The sequence below is a fragment of the Macrosteles quadrilineatus genome, unplaced genomic scaffold (genome assembly GCF_028750875.1).
Source record: "Macrosteles quadrilineatus isolate MER2022 unplaced genomic scaffold, UCM_ALF_1.0 Scaffold_2__2_contigs__length_208266976, whole genome shotgun sequence".
Taxonomy (NCBI): domain Eukaryota; kingdom Metazoa; phylum Arthropoda; class Insecta; order Hemiptera; family Cicadellidae; genus Macrosteles; species Macrosteles quadrilineatus.
The window spans coordinates 62,340,427-62,360,580 of NW_026542595.1; the positions used below are offsets into that span (position 1 = coordinate 62,340,427).

Here is a 20,154-nt window from a genome sequence, read left to right on the forward strand (position 1 = left end):
AATCAAACTATACAAAAGAACCTGAGATCATAGATTGGCATAAGAAGTTAGGTCATCTAAATGAGGTTGACTTAAAAACAGCTTTAAAAATTAATCTTTGAATGGATTAACCTTCAACACGAAAGACAAAATTGGAGAATGTGAAACGCGTATTAAAGGAAAATTGACACAAACACCATTTCAATCAAGAAAGATTGCAAATAATGTAGGCTTGTTAGAAGTCATACATTCTGACATTGTAGGTCCTATGAAAGATTTCGTTCTTATCGGTTAGTCAATGCGAGCGGACTTCCTACCGGTTTCCTCGTTGTGAGTCAGTGTATCGGCCTGCCTGCCCGTATCAACCTGTCGTATGCTTGGAATATACATGTATTTCTTTTTCGTCTGCTTGGAAGGAATATAAATTTACTATTCTTATTTTTGCTTTGTAGTTTGTTTTATTTTATCGTCGTGTTGGCTCTTTTTTCTCTCAACAATGAACTGCGCTAGGTGCAACCGTGACATCGCGAACGCAAAAGACGTAATTAAGTGCGTGGACTGTGGTGCAGTGTTTCACGCGGCGTGTTGTCGCATCCGCACCGTGGCCAAGTTGAACGCGATGTCAGCACGTAGTGTGTCGGCGTGGAAATGTGACGAGTGTGTACAGAACACTACATCGACCGTCAGCAAAAAGTCCGACCCTGAAGATACCAAGGTGACAGATCTGCTTGTGTCAATGAAAAAATACATGGAGCAACATTTTGAGACAATCGAGAAGCAACTGGAGACGCTTCAGACCTCACAAGAAAAATTAAAGTGCAGAATTGCTGACATCGAATCTGAAAACGTGCTTTTGAAGGCGAAATGCGAGGATGTTAAGAAATATAACGTATTGTTGAGAGATAAGGTTAGCTGTCTGGAAAGCGAAGTAGCCGAACTGCAGCAATACTCCAGGAATCATAATTTAGAAATTAGAGGGATCCCGCCAACGAGAGAAGAGGACGTCTACATGGTTCTACAGGCTGTAGCACGTGCCTTGGGTGTCGGTTTTAGCCGAGACTCCATCTCTGCGGCCCACAGACTCCCTACTCCCAGAGGAAAGAAGTTTTACCCCAGCATCGTGGTGCAGTTCATCTCAAGGTCCATCCGTGCCTCCTGGTTAGACGCTGCCAGACAAAAGAGGATCAACACGTCAGACCTGGCTACAACACTGCCTCCTGGACCAGTCTACGTCGTCGAACATCTGACCGTGCGAAATAAAGCCATTCTGGGCCAAGCCAAACACCATGTGAAAGAAGGACATCTCACCTACGCCTGGACCCGGGAGGGTAAAATCTTTATACGGAAGACGGCAGACTCCCGAGCTATCCGAGTGACGAACCTGGACGAGGTGGAGGAGGTCGCGGGGGCGAAGGACGACGGCGGTGGCGAAGGTGTGAAGACAACAACAGAGACGGAACCACGCGGAACTCCGTGAAGTGAAGTGCTGCTGTGGGTCTGGTCAAACTCTTTTTGGGAAACGTAAGCAGACTCGAAGCATGTTATTTTTATTACTAATATATATTTCATTTTATTTTATATGTTTATTGATTTATATACATTTTAAATTACCAACTTCCATTATTCACGTTAATAAACTCGAATATCTTTGAATAATAATATCTAGGGCAATCTTCATACAGTAGTTATTAATCAATTTCACTCCACTAAACTTTCTGTAATTTTATTCTCAAAAGTATGGCCAAGCTGATAGATCATTAATCTATACTTACATCTTTTTTTATTTTACTTAAATATTTTTAAATATATATTTTTGTCTACAATCTTTTTTCCTTATCTGACATTTCTAATGATAAATAGAGGATTAAAATTGTATTTTTGTTTCACAACATAGATTAAAACAAATTAGGTTTTAAGTATTTAAAAAATTTTTGCTGAAAAACCAATTCAAAAGTAAGATACGTATTTATTTTTGGTTAAAATAAAACCGTTCCGAAGCGCATTCTGATCGCTCTTATACAGTGTTAGATAGTTTGTTGTCATTTAGTTAAGTCTGTTGCTGGTAATGTTTAATTAATAATTAAGTTTAAGACGGTTTAGTTAGTGATTTTATACCACTTCCCTTGTAAATCGGGCAGGTAGGGTTTTTTTGTCTTCATATTTTTACTTTTTTCGCTGTAAGATGCAAAGCGAGGAGCTAGAAAATTTTGAAAATTGTTTAAAAAGTAAATGAGTTTATTTATAATAATTTCAACAACTTCAATTTTTTCGAGGAGGTGGATTGTAATGTACAAAATAGTGTGTTATTTCTTAATCTGAATATTAGGAGCTACAATAGGAATTTTGATGAGTTAATTGTTCTTTTAAATAATTATGATAAAAAATTTGATATTATAGTTTTAACTGAGACTTGGACGGATGAAAGTTGTGTGCCTGTAAGTATGGATGGATATGATGTGTTTGTAAGTAAGGCTAGAAGGAATCAGAATGATGGTGTGATCGTGTATGTGAATAAATGCTTTGCTGTGAGTTGTGAGGAAGTGCGATTGTATGGTGCCACAACTATCAAATTAGACATATCGCTTGGCGGTGGGGGGCTGTCGTTGTTGGCTGTTTATAGGAGCCCATCGTCTGACCTTGAACCTTTTATCGACGATCTGGAGAGTTATCTGGATGATCGGTCCCTTTGCGGGCGGTGCTGGCTGGTTGGTGACCTCAATTGTTGCATTCTGCCTAACAATGAAAACATTTTGTCCCAAAGATATCTTGACGTTCTTTATACGACAGGCTTTACACCATGCATTAATAGCCCAACTCGAGTTACAGCTGATTCCAAGACCTGCATTGACCACATTTTTACCAACATAAAACATGTAAATACAGTTAAGTCAGCAATAATACACACTTCAATAACCGACCATTTTATAACTGTTGCATCGGCTGACTATAATCATTATAAGGTAACAAACAGATATTCCAACAAAAGCTTTACTTGTGTCGACTCAGAGGTCGCCCAGCGATTGTTGCGGTCACATGACTGGTCCTCGGTACTCGCTACTGAGGACGTCGATGTGGCCTGCGGGGAGTTTGTGCGACAGTTGCAGGAGATCACAAGTGCGGCTACTTCAAATAAAAGTTTTTTTGCCAAAAAAACCAAATTAAAACCATGGATCACTGTTGGACTGGTTAATTCTATTCGTGTTAGGGATAAAATCAGTAAACAGTTGAAAAAACAACCTTTCAACCCGGCACTTAGATTACATTACATAAACTATAGGAACACTTTGAATACTGCTATCAAAAGTGCAAAAGAAAAATACTATAAGGATAAAATATCCGACTCATTAAATAACAAACGTCGCCTTTGGAAAAACATGATAGAAATTATGGGACTTAATAAAGAAAAGGACGTTTTTTCTGTAAAACATTTTATAGCAGATAACCAAACTTCAGAAGAGGACTCAATAAAAAAAATTGCTGATGCGTTTAATGACTACTACGTAGATGTAGGTGCCAACCTAGCTCGTGCTGTCCCTCAGGTTCTGGAGCCGGTAATCAACGATGACGATTTCCAGACGGATACCACTTTCCAGCTGTCGCCCGTGGGTGAGGCGGAGCTGTCAACTGTCGTTCGGGGTATGAGAGGGGGGTCTGCTCCTGGGGCTGATAACATTCCGGCAAAACTTATCAAAAATAACTTTGAAGAATTGAAATATCCACTTTTACATATCATTAATACCAGCTTTTCGCAGGGCACATTTCCAAAAATTTTAAAAGTCGGTAAAGTAGTTCCTATATTTAAGAATGGTGAAAAAAATCAATTTATCAACTATCGTCCAATTACTTTGGCCAGTGTTCTCGCTAAACTTATTGAAAAGTGTGTTAGAAAACAATTCGAAAACTATTTAACAAATTTTCAAATACTTTTTGATAAACAGTTTGGTTTCCGTACGGACAAAAATTTAAATGATGACCTTTTTTCTTTAACTAATAGTTTGCATGATTCTATTAGTAAAAACAAAAAACCCTTGATTGTCTTTATAAATTTAGCTAAAGCCTTTGACACCGTTGACAGACGATTACTTCTTAATAAGTTGAAATGTATAGGGGTGAGAGGCGTCACTTTAAAATGGTTTGCAGATTATCTCTCTGAACGTTTCCAAATTGTCTCGATTTTAAACCAAAATAGTTCACAAAAAAGAATTGATTATGGAGTTATCCAGGGTTCGACCTTGGGGCCTCTGTTATTTTTAATATACATAAATAACCTGGGCAAAATTAACTTAAACAAAGGGCAGATCTTTCTGTACGCCGACGACACGGCGCTCCTGTTCGAGGGCGACAGTTGGCCGGAGGTGTACATTAACGCCGAACGCGGCCTTCTCACTGCCAAGCGATGGTTCGACCAGAATAAACTAACTGTTAACTTATCAAAAACAAAATACATGCCGATTTCACTTAGATCTGATTATGATCCTTTAGATTTAGATTTAAAATTACATAGTTGTGGTGCCGAGATTGAATGTGACAAGTATGAAAGTATTGAACGTGTGAATGAGTTTAAGTATTTAGGGGTGATGTTTGATAGCCGGCTGAAATGGACTAGTCACATAAATCAAATTAGATGTAAACTACGTAAATTCATTTTTGTTTTTTCTAATATATCCAAAATTTTACCTCTTGATCTTTTAAAAAAAAATTACCATGCATACATACAGTCTATTCTACAATTTGGGAATCTAGCGTGGGGTGGTGGCTATAAAAGTATTCTGGCCCCTATCGAAATTATTCAAAAAGCCATTATAAAAATTGCTCTACGGAAACCTCGCCACTACCCATCAGAATATGTCTTTGACGAGTTCAGAGTTTTTAATCTTTCACAGCTTTATATAAGATCATTAATTATATACGTTTTCAAAAACAAAAATTATCTTTTTAAACAAACTTCTCACAACTATCCTACAAGATTTGCTTTGAACACCGGGATAGAGTTGCCTAAGATCACTAAAAGTATTAATAAAACGTCTCCCCAATACATTGCAACAGTTATTTTTTCAGCTTAAAAATCCGGAACCGTGCAGTCTGTTTAAATATAAAAAAACTCGTAAATAAATGGTTAGTGGAACTCGGACGCGAGCATATCGACAGCTTGTTTGTGTCCATGTATTCCTTCTAAAGCACAGTCAAATACAACGATTGAATGATTGACAGGTTGTGATGTTTGTGTGTGGATGTGCGTGAGTGTGAGTGAGAGGGAGCGAGAGAATGGTTCCTAGGACATGCAGGGACAGAGCAGAGACGGCCTAACTAATGGAACTGTGGGGCCAGCAGCCGCCTGATGTCCGGGTGCAACTGAGCAACTGAGCTGAAGTGTGTTGTGTGTTATGTGGGTGCTGTTGTCTGTCTGTGTGTGTGTGTGTGTGTGGTTTACGAGTCTCAGTTGATACGTACGCGGTTTGTTAGTATGTGTAGTTTTGTTTTCGCCTTTACTTCCTCTTGTGGTTCCTACAGTTTAAAAAAAATTAATTTGTATTAGCTCAATGTGCAATCTTACTCCTTCAAAATGTATGTAGAATAATAATTTTAGTTATTAATTAAATTTTATATCAAATTGTATGTTGACTACTGGTGAAGCTCATTCCCCACACACAGGCTGTGCCTATGTGGGGAATAATCCATCTGTGTGTACAGCCCTGTGTAACAATTTTTGTGTTTTGATGGAATAAAGTATTTTTCATTTCATTTCATTTCATTTCAAAGTAACTACACCTGGAGGAAATAAGTATTTTGGAACATTCATTGATGAACATTCAAGATACTGCTATGTATATTTTTTGAAAAGTAAAGACGAAATTTTTTAACGTTTCAAAGAATATAAATATGAGGTGGAAAATCAAACAGGAAATAAAATCAAGTTTCTGCAAACAGATAACGGCAAAGAATATTGTAATGGTGAATTTAACAAGTTCTTGAAAGAAAGTGGTATAAGGCGAAGACTAACAGTTCCATACACGCCGCAACAAAATGGTTTGGCTGAAAGAAAAAATAGAACATTATTGGATATGGCAAGATGTTTACTGATAGAATCAAATCTACCAGGATGTATGTGGGCTGAAGATATTAACACATCTAACTATATAAGAAATCGATGCCCTTCAAAAGCTACTGAACACTTAACGCCATATGAAAAATGGACTGGAAGAAAGCCTTCAGCAAGACACTTGAAAGTATTTGGATCAAAAGTATTTGTATTAAACAAAGCTTCAAGAAAAGGAAAATGTTATCCGAAAGCGGATCAAGGAATATTTGTGGGGTATGCAAGCAATTCAAAAGCATACAGAATTTGGATGCCGCAACAAAAGCAGGTTAAAATTGCAAGAGATGTAAAAAAAAATTGTTCTATCAAAAATGTACTATGAAAGAAATGAAGATGTAAATGATTACAATCTTCTTAAGCAAAACGAAATAAAAGAAAGTGACGAAAAAGATCAAGATTTTTGCATTATTCCTATCGAACAGAGAGAAAATAATGATGACCAGTCTGATTTTGACACTATATTTGAAGAAAATGACAGTGAAATGGAAAATGATATTATTTTCGAAGATGATATTGAAATTCAACCAGATGATTCACCAAGCTCAAATGATATTGAAAATCAACCTGATGACTCACTAAGCTCAAATGAACATTTAGATACTGATGAAATAAGGGTATCACAGAAAAGACAAAGAAAACCTCCTCTTTGGACAAAAGATTATCAAATGTCAGCTACTTGCAATGAAGATTCAACTTTAGAATCTTCAGAGGAATGGAATGAAGCAATAAAAGAGGAAATAAAAGCTCATTTAAAAAATGAAACTTGGGTGCTTGAGGATAGAAACAAAGAAATTAATGTAATTGGTTGTAAAATGGTATTAGAGAAGAAACTAAAACCAAATGGAGAGCTAGAAAGAAGAAAAGCACGATTGGTAGCAAAAGGATTTGCACAAAAACCAGGCATTGACTACGATGAAACTTTTGCTCCCGTAGCAAAGCTAAGTTCAATAAGACTTATGCTTGGACTTGCTGTTGAAGATGATCTAAGTATTGATCAAATGGACGTTTCAACTGCTTTTCTAAATGGAGAAATAAAAGAAAAAGTTTACATGGAACTTCCTAACAACTTTGAGAGATACCTCCAAGAAATAATGGTGGATGAGAGTGAAAATGAAGATAAAAAACTATTCAACAAAACAAAGAAAATGATTACTGACTTAAAAAATGCTCAAAACAAAAAGGTTTGTCTACTAAAAAAGGCAGTTTATGGTTTAAAGCAATCAGGAAGACAGTGGTATATGAAGCTTGATGAAAAACTAAAGGAACTGAAATTCATACCATCTCAAGCTGATCCTTGTATATACATTTCAATAGTAGGTGGATGCAAATCAATAATCTCTGTATATGTAGATGACATTTTAATTGCTACAAAGAACCAAAAGTACAGCAATTACATCAAAGCCCAGCTCATGAAAACTTTTGAAATGAGAGATTTAGGTGAACTAAGCTATTGTCTGGGGGTAGAGTTCACAAGAAAGAATGGAAGGATATCAATGTCACAAACGAAATACATAAATGAAGTCCTGAAAAAAATCAATATGACTGACTGCAAACCAATTGTAACTCCACTAACACTAGGTCAAAAATTGGTTAAAGGACATGAAAAAGATTGTAACTATCCATACCAAAATTTAATCGGTTCATTGATGTATTTGTCAATAGCCACAAGACCTGACATAACACATGCTGTGAGTTACCTGAGCCAATATAACTCTTGTTTTGGAAAAGAACACTGGATTGCTGCAAAGAGGTTTCTCAGATATTTGCAAGGCTCAAAGAACTTGTGTCTTGAATTTTTCAATACAGGAAAGCCATTAATTGGAGCAGCAGATGCAGATTGGGCATGCAGTGAAGACAGGAGATCATACAACGGCTACTGTTTTAAATTTGGCGGTGCTGTAATCTCCTGGGAATCAAAAAAGCAGAGGACTGTAGCTCTGTCTACGAGTGAAGCGGAATACATGTCATTGACTGAAGCAGAAAAAGAAGCCATTCATTTAAAAAAATTGATTAATGATATGGGAAGACCTCAAGAAGTCATTGAAATATTTTGTGATAACCAATCAGCTATTACAATGGCTAAAAACTCCATTATAGGAAGTAAATCTAAACATATCAGTATCAGAGAACATTTTATACGGGAAAAAGTACAAAATGGAGAAATAAAATTGAACTACCAACCCACAGAATACATGGTTGCTGATATTTTTACTAAAGGACTAAGCGAACCAAAACATCAAAAATTTCAAAAGTGCCTAGGACTTTTACCTAGCTAAGTTTGGTGAGGGGGGATGTTGAATATTGCAACCCAACTCATCCAGTCTGGATTAGTGATGGACCATCATATGTTTTTACATTGTACATATGAAGTTGTTTACTAAATATAATTCAGTGTTGTGTTTGTAAGACAATAAAATGAGTTTACAACAATTTATTCTTTCATTAACTTTAATTTCACCAACATATTTTGACCCTACCTAAATATATTTTTTTGAACTTTGACTTCAATTATCTCGAAAAGTGGTTTTTGGTACTTTGATCCCTTGGCTTTTAGGCTCCTCATATGTTATAAGCTAAAATAGTAGTACGATTTTATTACCGATTTTATTAGGCTCACCGGCTGCCGAAGCAACCCTTCGGAGAGAGAGTTGCCCCTCAATCCTAACCAGGGATACCGGCTACTTGTTTAAGCGTCACTCCACCTGGGTTCCCCCAGGTACGAAACCCAGAAGGACCATAGTGGAATGCCCTGACGCATTTAGTGCAAGCAACACTCGGGACCTATCCAATCCCTGACGGGCGGAACCCGCCATCAAAGCCAGGAAGAAGGGGACCACCAGCAAGCTGATGGGGGGAACCCCAACCACCTATTTACACCACTACCCGATCGATGCCTTACCCACCCAGTTGCTGGGAAACCAGAGGTGACCAAGGTGATAGATCCCTGAGCACCCCCAGCGGGCTTAAACCCAGCACCCTTGTTCAAATTTTGTCATTTATGATTTTTTTTGTTAGGTGGTGTAACCTCCACCCCCGCAAAAATGTCTTCCGCTGGTAGGAGGTCTAAAACCATGATAAGTTTCAGGGCGGTGTTTGCCTCAGTGGTGTTAATCAGCGGTGCCATTCGCACCCGCTGGTGCATCCTGTAGATTGCCTGGAAGTAATGAATGAAATCGTATAGATGTTGAACAGAAAAAAACATTTGTCAAATTAAATCATAACATATCCATATTAAAAATTGTATTGTATTAGTTAGCAAGTTTTGTGTGTTTGTTTCTTTGAAGTTTAATCACGCATTATCGTTATTAATGTCAAAAATATTTTTTTACGGAGAATAAGTAAACTGTTGTTGTTTGCTTGTACAGTATATGAATATATTTGGATCAAGCTTTGCAAATATATTGATTTCATACTAAGCTTTTAATATTTCACTAAAAACACATTATATTACCCTCCCTGTAGGCAGCTAATCTATTTACTCGTTAAACATAAAGAATTTCAATAGATTGAAATTAAATTCAAATCAGGTAAATGGAACTCCGACAATAGGATTCCTTGGATTCCAGCCAAACAACTTATAAATCAGAAAATAATGCATACTGTGAAAGATGCTAGGTAACAAGGTCAGTGAAGTCTTTAGAGCAGAGATGGTTAAATCGAGATGTCTGACAGTGGTGGAAAAGCTGAGTGATGTATGGATAGGAGAGTGTATGGGGCGCTCACGCACGTCCATACACCACAGTCAGCTGGTCAGCTCGACCTTGGCCTTGAACTTGTTGATAGAAGCTACCTTACAGATAACTTCGGCCGATAATTCAACTTCAACCTATAAGTCAACTTCGTTTCCTAGGTAATTAAGGCTAGGTCAGAGTTGCTCTATTTGAACAGTAAACCGGTCAACGGGAAATAAACTGTGCTATCTTGGTAATATGTGCGAAATTGAAAGTACACCATAACTGTATATGTCCAGTTATAAGTAATCTTTGATTAACATTTTTACACAATATGGTCCTTTCTGGAGGTGATTGTATTAGTTTATTAAATGGCAGGGATTGGCGAGCGTCAATACAGGAGATCTAAATACAATAATGTATTAATAAAAAAACTTATCTTAAAAATTAAACTTGCTCCTAAACAATTTTAAAGTTCTTGACAATGAGCCAATTTAACTTTAATTAATTCAAACAATCTGATTAAATTGTATTTATATTTCTTAACATTAAATTCTTGGTTAGATTGTTAGTTTAAGGTAAGATGTTAAATTTCATTTTAAAGGAATGGAAGTTCAGTTTGGGAACTGTTATGTTAGATTTAGTTGTAAACGAGCCAAAATCATATCGGTCCCTGTTTGGGAAATTCGCTGAAAATTGATAAGTAGATGTTTAGAGTTATAGATAAATAACTTAAGCAGAAACTCCGTGGTTTGTGAGAATGTTTAAAGTTTCCCTCTATTCAACAATCTCATAATCAAGATGTACAATGAGTCCAACATAACCAAATATAATAAAACGGGGACTTACCTGCGCGTAATGAAAAAAACAGCCAATCAGTTGCGCTTCTGGCCAAACTAATTGGGCAGCATTTCGCATAGCTGTCTCAAAATCCGACAGGATGATTTGGGGATTCCAAGTCGGGATCTCCCCTCGGATGTAGCGTAGAACTCCGACGTAGGCTGCTTGGCTTTTAGATGACATTATGGCGTATGCCACAGGAAACAGCTGTAAATTTAATTTTCTAATTAATCTGAATTATTTTTGCCTTCGTGTAAACAGTCGACATTTAAAGTGAAGTTACTGACAAGTGCCTTAAAATAAGCCTCTTATAAACCATTTTACTCATGAGGACTTAAACGTCTGCAAGCGCTTCTCGCAGCGCTGTTCATTGGTGCAACACAGCTACTGTAGCCCGAGCTGAGATTTCCGAGCAGAGGTACAGCGTACCCTTAAAAGAGAAAAATATTATCATCAAAGCCTTACTTCTTCATTTTACTTTATACCTTTGCAAACTATATAGTGTAATATTTCAAATAACAATTATTAAGTAGGTCAAATTTGATTGATATTAAAATACTCACTTCATGCATGTACTCAGCGTAGATTGTTAACAGCTGATATGCATTCAGCTCCTGTGGCAACACCTTAAACGTAGCATCCATCTGCAGCCTTGTCTTTTGTTGCAGCATGGGGTCATTCTGCAGCCGCGGGGATATAAAAACTGCCGCAGTCCAGCCCTCTTCCTGCCCCCCTATCAGACCACGAAAAAAGTTCGCAGCATCCTCTATACCATGCACCCCCTTCAAGTGGCTGTAGTCTGGTCTTTCGAGGATTGCCGCAAACTCAGCCAGTGAATGTGGCATTGGAGGCTGTCTTTGTCTCCGAAGGCGGTACAGATTGGATCTCACGGAGGGATACCCGATCAGAGGCGCAGCAAGAGGGAACCTGAAGCAAATTATGTTTATTCAATCAATTTATTTATTTCATATATACTATCAATATTAGTAACGTTTGCGCACAATGATTTCAAAAACTATTCCTATGATTTTCTCTAATTTGTTGTAAATAGCTTAGTATCAGTATTAAAATTAAACCAACCCCCATTCCAAGCTCTGCTCTCAAAAAGTTAGTTTTTCGTTTAACACTTAAAATTAAATTTTAATAATTTCAACATTACTCTATGAATAGTCAAGAAGCTATAAGAGTTTGAAAAAAAAAAAGAAAAAAAAAATGTAAGATTGAAGATTAAGCATAGAATGTTGTTAATAGTGCAGTGAAAATGTATTTGTTTTTAGTGCGCCTATATTTGACAAATATCTGATATTTCATCAAGAAATATTTGAAGTGTTGGTAAAAAGGTCGAGAACTATTTGTTTCTAGTTAATTAATTTGTAGTGTTGACGAATATTTCCCATAATGTGATGTTATAACGGTTTTGATCTGACCTAACCCCAATTTGACTTTGTTTTGTTTTTGTTGACATTTGTATTTCATTCATTGTTTGTTAAATATGCAACCTGAGACTGCTAATACCAATGACAAAGCCCCTTATAATAACGGGAATCCTATGCACGACCATAGTTACAGTAAATCAAGCATAACACATCATGTAAATAATTTTATCCCGCAACGCAATAGCGAAAATAAACAAGATGACAAGAATGAATGGCAGATAGCCGCATCTTCAAGTAAAAGATCTATCAGTAATACTGGTCTAAACACCTCTGAAACATCAAAAAAATCCCGCCAAAGCTCGTCTAACTTTACGGTTAAGACCTCAAACCGATTTGATGCCATCAGTGAGACTGATGTAATGGAAGAGAGTGACGCGGCGGCGTCATCTCAGGCTCCTGAAGTCAAGCCTCCTCCGATTTTTGTTCCTGACGTATTAGATGTTAAATGTATGGTCACCATGATTGAGTCTGTAATACCCAGTAGCTCTTACACGTATAAATGTCTGAGCCAAAACAAAATTAAAATCAATACAGAGTCTTCGGAAGCATACCGAAAACTAGTTCACAAACTTAAAGAAATTGATGCAAAATTTCATACTTACCAGCTTAAGCAAGACAAAGCTTATCGCGTGGTTTTAAAAAACATGCACTTTTCCACAGACGTTTTGGACATAAAAAACGCTATTGAGGCTTACGGGTTTCAAGTCCGTAATGTAGTCAACATCCGGCAACAAAAAACAAAAACGCCTCTATCATTGTTTTTTGTCGATCTTGAGCCTAATTCAGGCAATAAGAACATATTTAATATTGAATACCTTCTAAATGCTAAAATCACTTTCGAGCCTCCCCTAAAGAAGCCTGATATTGTTCAGTGTAAAAGGTGCCAAAACTATGGCCACACTAAAACTTATTGCTGGCACCCATATCGATGTGTAAAATGCGGTCAAAATCACGATACGCTAACATGTAAAAAACCTATTTCTGAACCACCAAAATGTGCCTTATGTGAAGGAAATCATCCTTCAAATTATAAAGGCTGTTCCGTATACAGAGAGATCAAAAACAATCTGCACCCTCCTTTGAGAAAGAGATCTCTGAACAACGCCAAATCAAATAACGAGAAAGCCTCTGCCGAAATTCCGCCCAGTCTTCCTTTAGTTGATACAACTGATCGACCTCAATCATACGCCCAAGCTGCTGCTTCTAAAAAAATGCCACAAATGACTGAAACCTGTAGGATGGATAGCTTAGAAAAAAACATTGAAAGTTTTATAGACAAATTTGAAAAGCTACTGCTCCAACAAACTCAGCAAATAGGTTCTCTTATGAATCTATTAACCACCGTCATAAGTAAACTAAATTAAATGAATCATTTCCTTAGGATTGCACTCTGGAACGCCAACGGCTTGGCAAATCATTGTCAAGAACTCAAGCTTTTTATTACTCAACAAAAAATAGATATATGTTTGATTTCAGAAACCCACTTTACTGACAAGAGTTTTTTTAATATTTCAGATTTCAATGTTTATAGTACTAATCACCCTGATAATAGGGCGCATGGCGGAACAGCGGTGCTAGTTCACAAAAAACTTAAACAATTTGAACTACCTAAAACACAAAATAATTTTCTACAAGCTACCAGCGTAGTTTTAGAGGACGGGCATGATAGCTCTCTGACACTGTCGGCTGTTTATTGTCCCCCACCTCATGTTATCAATAAAGACCAGTTTAAAGAATTTTTCTCATCTCTTGGCTCAAAATTCATTGCAGGTGGAGACTATAACGCAAAACACACCCACTGGGGATCAAGACTAATAACTCCTAGAGGAAGAACGCTTTATAGCGCCATAACAGCAAATAGATTTGATTGTGCTTCGACAGGCCAACCTACTTATTGGCCAACGGACCAAAACAAAGTGCCAGATTTATTAGATTTTTGCGTACTAAAGGGCATTTCATTGAACTATATTGATGTAGAATCATCCCTTGATCTTTCTTCTGATCACTCTCCTGTTATCATAACATACAGTAAGATCATTTCTCTTAAAGAACAACCACCGTTCCTTTGCAATAAATTCACTGATTGGGATCACTTTAGAGACTTAATAAACAGTAATATTGACCTGAAAATTCCGTTAAAAACCCCAACAGATTTGGAGGAATCAATTAATTACTTCAATACCACTATACAAAAAGCAGGTTGGGAAGCCACTCCTAAAGCAAAAACCTCGGTGACGAAATCGATAAACTATCCTTTGTTTATAAAAAAACGAATTGCTGAGAAACGCAAGCTAAGACGGATTTGGCAGAATACTCGAAACCCAGCTGATAAAAATAGGTTTAATCATGCAGCTCAAACTTTAAAACGATGTTTAGTAAATCTAAAGAATGAATGGTTTTCCGACTTTACCAACAATTTATCTCCAACTGAAGCCACAGATTACTCCTTATGGAAATCCACGAGGTACGTAAAGCGCCCAGTACAACATGTTCCACCTATCAGGAAAAATGATGGAAATTGGGCCAAAACTAACATGGAGAAAGCAAGTATATTCTCAAATTACTTTTCAGAAGTATTCAAGCCCTTACTTCCCAATCCACCAAACGACGAGAGTGATATTTTTGAATATTTGGATTCACCTAATCAATTATCTTTGCCTATATCACCCTGTACACCGTCCGAAGTTCTAAAAGTAATACAAAAGGAAATAAACCCAAAGAAAAGTCCCGGATACGATTTAATCACTTGCAGGATTCTGAAAGAATTGCCACGAAAAGGAATATTATTGCTGACCTTCATATTTAACGCAATATTACGGCTAGAATATTTTCCAGTTCAATTGAAGATAGCTCAACTTGTGGTAATTCCAAAACCAGGCAAACCACCAAATGAGGTCTCGTCCTACAGACCCATAAGTTTGCTTCCTGTTGTATCCAAATTATTAGAAAAACTAATCCTAAGAAGATTGAACCCAATTATAGAAGACTTAAATTTGATTCCTGAGCATCAGTTTGGCTTCCGGAAAGGACACTCTACAGTTGAACAAACCCACAGACTAGTAGACATCATTAAAAATTCATTTGAAACAAAAAAGTACTGTTCTGCTGCATTTCTGGATGTACAACAGGCATTCGATAAAGTGTGGCACACTGGACTACTGTATAAACTTAAATCCTTGCTCCCCCATTCTTTTTACAGTTTGTTAAAATCTTACTTAAATGAACGATTCTTCCAGATTAAATTTCTGGTACTATTAACAGTTTCAAATAGCATATTTCTCATGGCCATGTTACTCTAAATAATTTCAAACAAACCGCCAATTAAATTAAATAAACGATGTTTTAATATTCTAACTATTACAACAGCCTATTATAACTATTATAAAGTGCAGCCTCTTCTTGATATTTAGGGTACTTTTGGTACTATACGAAGGCCACCCTACGACAGCATGCTGTGACGGGTATGTTAGGTTTGGTGGTTATCATAAACAGTAAGTATGACTTATCTGGTATCGTTCGATTCATAACAAAACGAGGAGTTTACATAAGTATTTATGATAGCCTAATCCAACCTAACATAACCGCTGCAGCGCACTGTTTAAAGGTGGCCGCCGTATAATACCAACGTGCCTTATTTTGATTCAATCGTAATACCTTTTATCTTATTGGATTTTGTTTAATTTAATAATAGGCATAAGTTACTAATAAAAAAAAACTTAAGTTAAAGTTGTTCTGTTTAATTCTAGTTTCTTATAGTTAAGACTTCAACCATACAAGCTTGGGCTATAGCTAACAAATTAAGTTGTTTATAAATGTTAAAGATGAAAACTTGTATTCTTTGTTACTTGGTAGGCCTATGAGTTTCAAAACTGATCATCTAGGTTATGTTAAGTTTGCTTCTTTTCTCCTCTGTTCTTAACCTACAATGACAATTTAGACATCGTAATTGTTTTTGATGTGATGGTTAGAATCTAAGTTAATAGTTACGTATAAACAACACACATTAGCTAGGAGGATCAGTTATGAAGCTCATACCACAACCTAAAATGTATAAGTTAACACATAGCCTGCCAGTGGATAATGAATTCAACGCCACACAATAGGCCTAGGGCCTATTTAGGTGCACAACCATATTGTATTACCAGTAAGGGGACTGTAAAGAAAAATAAAAAGAATATTTCCTATATTCTTTTTGTAAAGAAAAATAAATGTTCTTTACTATATTAAAAATATATCTTCTTTTTAACTGATCATTCCATCAACCAAAATCACCTCACACCTTTATGTAATACAATTTGGCTATTCCATACAGGTGTGAGTATTATAAAAAGTTGCCCCCTGGTGGGGTTTGAAAATGAAATTTAATTTATTTAGTCAGACTACTGAGGACGTTACAATCACAGAGCTGCGCAGTGGAAATAAAGATGTTAAGTGTGGGCCCTGTAATTAAATATCCCAGAAGTCCGATTTATGGACCGTGAGAGGTCTGATATGTCCTCCTGAAAGTACCTTCAATGATCTTAAATATAACACTTCTTAAGATGTAATAAAAAATACCAATCACTCTGAATGCAGAATACACTTTTTGTTGAAATTCTGTTAAACCATGGCTATGACTCTGTATTACTGAAACGATAATGTCAAACACTGATTGAACTAATATGTAATAAATTATGTATTGATTGACTATTTACTGATATTATACTTTATTGTAATTGTTCGGTTAAGCCGATTACCTTGACAAGATTAACACAGGAGAATTAACAAAATTGTTGAAAGAATAAGCTATGTGTATTGTCACTTCAAATATTACAAATATTACAAATAATCAATATTATATTCAAGTTTCTGCTATAGGCTAATTAATAATATTCGAGTTTCAGCTATAATTAATAATATTCAAGTTCCTGCTAATTACACTTCAATTTAATATGAGAGAGTATTGATTGTGGCCTTTTTGACTTTCTTTCCTGAGATTTGACAGCAGAGCCTCGGGAACCTAGATTTAATTTATTTAATCTGATTTAGGCTATCAGGCTTCCCAAATTAATGTATTGTCTACAACTGGCCAGTTGATCTTATATGCAAAGGGGCTATTCGTAGTTCAGTGTACAGCACACTTTGTTGCTCAGTGGCAAACTGGACCAAAACGACTACTGAGTCGTTTGTTTAATTTAATTTAATAATGTGACTTTTTATGGCGTTAATGGAAGCCTATCTTTATAGCCTTTATTGAAACCTAACCTTCAACCGGGACAATGCTCTGATTGAAACCTGAATTTGTACCCAATCAATTACTCTCAGAGATCTCTTTATGTATTTTTGAAATGATTTCAAACCCAAATATTTAAGCAAGAACAAATTGTAACTGTTTTACGTGACAGACAGCTGATATCCTAACGATATAAATTGAAGTTAAGTACAAAATTACAATATGAAATTTAACTGGTATAAAGATTTACCCAAACTATTAATATAATAATACCTATAAATGTATCACAGTATGTATTTTAAAATAAGTAAACGACAATGATTTTAAAGCAATGTGACTGAAATTACACACTAGTACATGAAACCTGCAAGGAACATGATTAAACAAAATAAATATGAATGTGGACAGATTGGCTACTCCTAATGATATAAATACAATTTACACAAAACATTTACTTACATACACAGAAGACAATTTTGACGACACATAAACATATAATTACGACACTGTACTTGGGGTATGCTCTATGAAAATGGTCAAATCTGACGAATTTTGCCGGTCGACGTCGAACTTAAAGACTCGTTTACTTAATCAATTCGTATTTTAGCAAATGTTATTTCACGGTGTAAATATCAATGCACTCCGGAAATCGAACAATTGATTCTTTGACAAAATACACGTTACGACTACCAAAAGCGAGTTTTGCGAATTGAAAAGGAGAATTTAAAGATTTCCGTACATCGCGGCTCAGAGCATAATCCCAAGTGACCGTTAGAAAGACGTCCACACAAGTCAGCAAATTGGTGTTCCTCCGCGCTCACGTGATTGGCCGTTGTTGGTCCTTGCCTTCGCGCGTTTTCTGTTTGATTTGAATTTTTCAATCGATCATTCATTTTGAATCGGTACATGATGCCCCCTTGCCAAAAAAATTGGCCCGAGCGACCACAAGGTCCGCAAGAACACTTCGTCCAACCCGGGACAATTTTCAAACCGGCGGCGCGACGCGACGCTTGTGACGGCGGAGAGACGTTTACACAACAGTTTCACATTTACACAGTTACAATTTACATACATTTAAACACGAAACAATTTCTTCACATTAACATTTTTTTTATTAAATAATACTCATATAAATATTCAATATTAATATTTTCAAAGTGTGAAAAACATGCTAGGAAAAATTTTATTTTAAAACCATTTTTCATTTTTTTTCCTTTTTTTTCTATTTTTTTTTTGCTTAACATTTTATTTTCTTTTTTTTTCATTTTTCCATTTTTTCATTTTCATTTTTTTTCATTTTCCATTTTTTTCATTTTATTTGTTTGCCTTATTTCTATTTTGTACTGAGGGCGAGTGCGATTTGAGATGGGAGAGCTGACAATACCTGACACCAAAGCGTCTCACAAATTACCACTTACATCTACTCCACACGAGTGGTGAAAAACGCGCACGCTTTATCACACTGTAGAATAACCTAGCACTCAATGAAGCAGACAGCAGCAGTTCATTCATGGTTCACTATCGGCGATCAGCTGTTGGCGATGGAGTGGGGTGGGTGGGGTGGGAAGTAGGTCATCGACTCGTAGCGAGATGTGGCGCATCAGCTGTTTGAAACCTGTACTTGATAGGTGTACGTTGTCTGGCTTCCCATTTCGATACTTCTTGTTGTATAATGATAGATTCATTGGTGCAAATGGTGGGAATAGTTTATGGAATTTTATTGATTGAATGGATGGGGGATTATTTAAAGACTGGATAAAAATATTTAAGGATTTGATTTTGGGTTGAATATGGGGAGTATGTAAAGTGGGAGGGAGAGTGGTAATGTAGATGGTTTTGTTGTGGGATTTCAGTAAACGGATAATTGTCTTTATATTGATTTTAGTTTTCTCTGGGGCAATGGATTTGAAAATGTCATTAATTCCAATGAAAATTATGCATGTGGGTTTTAGCACTGACACTTGGTTTCTGATAGCGCACTTGAGATCTTGAGTAGTCCATCCGCCGTGAGCAACACTGTGTTCAATCGACCATTGTTGTGTAGTTGATTGTTGTCCGCCGCCCACACTGACCAGCCTGACCCCCTGCGAGTCTCCCAAAACACTCACAGCGACGGGTGACATTTCCCTTCACACTGTACACTGTTGGGGAAAAATGGTTTGGTGTTACCGTCTTAAAATTAACAATATTGTGTTTAAAAAAAACGAGTCGGTACACCCTCAAACAAACGTAGGCATTAACAACAATGATTTTTTTCCTAATCTCTCGAATAGTACTTTTTTATCTGACATACATGAACTACTTTCGCAATGGATGGGTCCCGATTCAGACGGATTTTTACATTTACCTGATTTAATACTTTAATTACAGTATACGGTCCATCCCAAGTATGAGTTAGCTTATGACTGATTTAATTTGCTTTGTTACTAGGCGTATATTTTTTGTATAATATCAGATCACCTTCAGTATATGGAGACGGTTTTCTATTTTTATTGTATCTCTCCTTAATCTTTTGATGAGCTTTCTTAGAGTGTTCTAATATTTTACTCACTCTATCCTCGGCTGTTTCAGTCGAGCATTCATCGCCAAGGTCCCAGTGTAGTTTGAGTGAATGGTTTAACTCTCTACAAAGGAATGCATAAGCTGGAGTCACACCTGTAGTTTCGTGTAACGCAGAGTTCAATCCCATACAAAGGAAAGATATATTTTCGTCCCATTTCTTTTGGGTTTGAGAATGATAGATTTTGAGTATCATTTTGAGATTTCTATTTAATCTCTCGGATTGATTTGAATTAGGCCTAGCCACTGAGGTAGTTATGTGTTTCACCCCTAAACCAAATAAAAAACTCCTAAACATTTCGGACTTGAAAATGGATGCATTGTCCGATACAATGGTTTCTGGCAACCCGTGTTGTGAAA

General features: G+C 36.4%; 2 protein-coding genes across 2 annotated transcripts; one reads left to right on the plus strand and one right to left on the minus strand.

Moving 5' to 3' along the window:
- The first annotated feature begins 475 nt into the window (after positions 1-475).
- Positions 476-1,456, plus strand: LOC128984310 (uncharacterized). The gene has a single exon (XM_054403618.1). It carries the CDS (start codon positions 476-478, stop codon positions 1,454-1,456), a length of 981 nt encoding a protein of 326 aa, XP_054259593.1.
- A 7,612-nt stretch (positions 1,457-9,068) lies between these two features.
- On the minus strand, positions 9,069-19,358 carry LOC128984311 (uncharacterized). The gene is made up of 4 exons (XM_054403619.1): positions 19,195-19,358; positions 11,151-11,514; positions 10,597-10,794; positions 9,069-9,230 (listed from the first exon to the last, which is right to left on the minus strand). The coding sequence occupies exons 1-4, from the start codon at positions 19,356-19,358 to the stop codon at positions 9,069-9,071; spliced, it is 888 nt and encodes a 295-aa protein (XP_054259594.1).
- Positions 19,359-20,154: the final 796 nt, after the last annotated feature.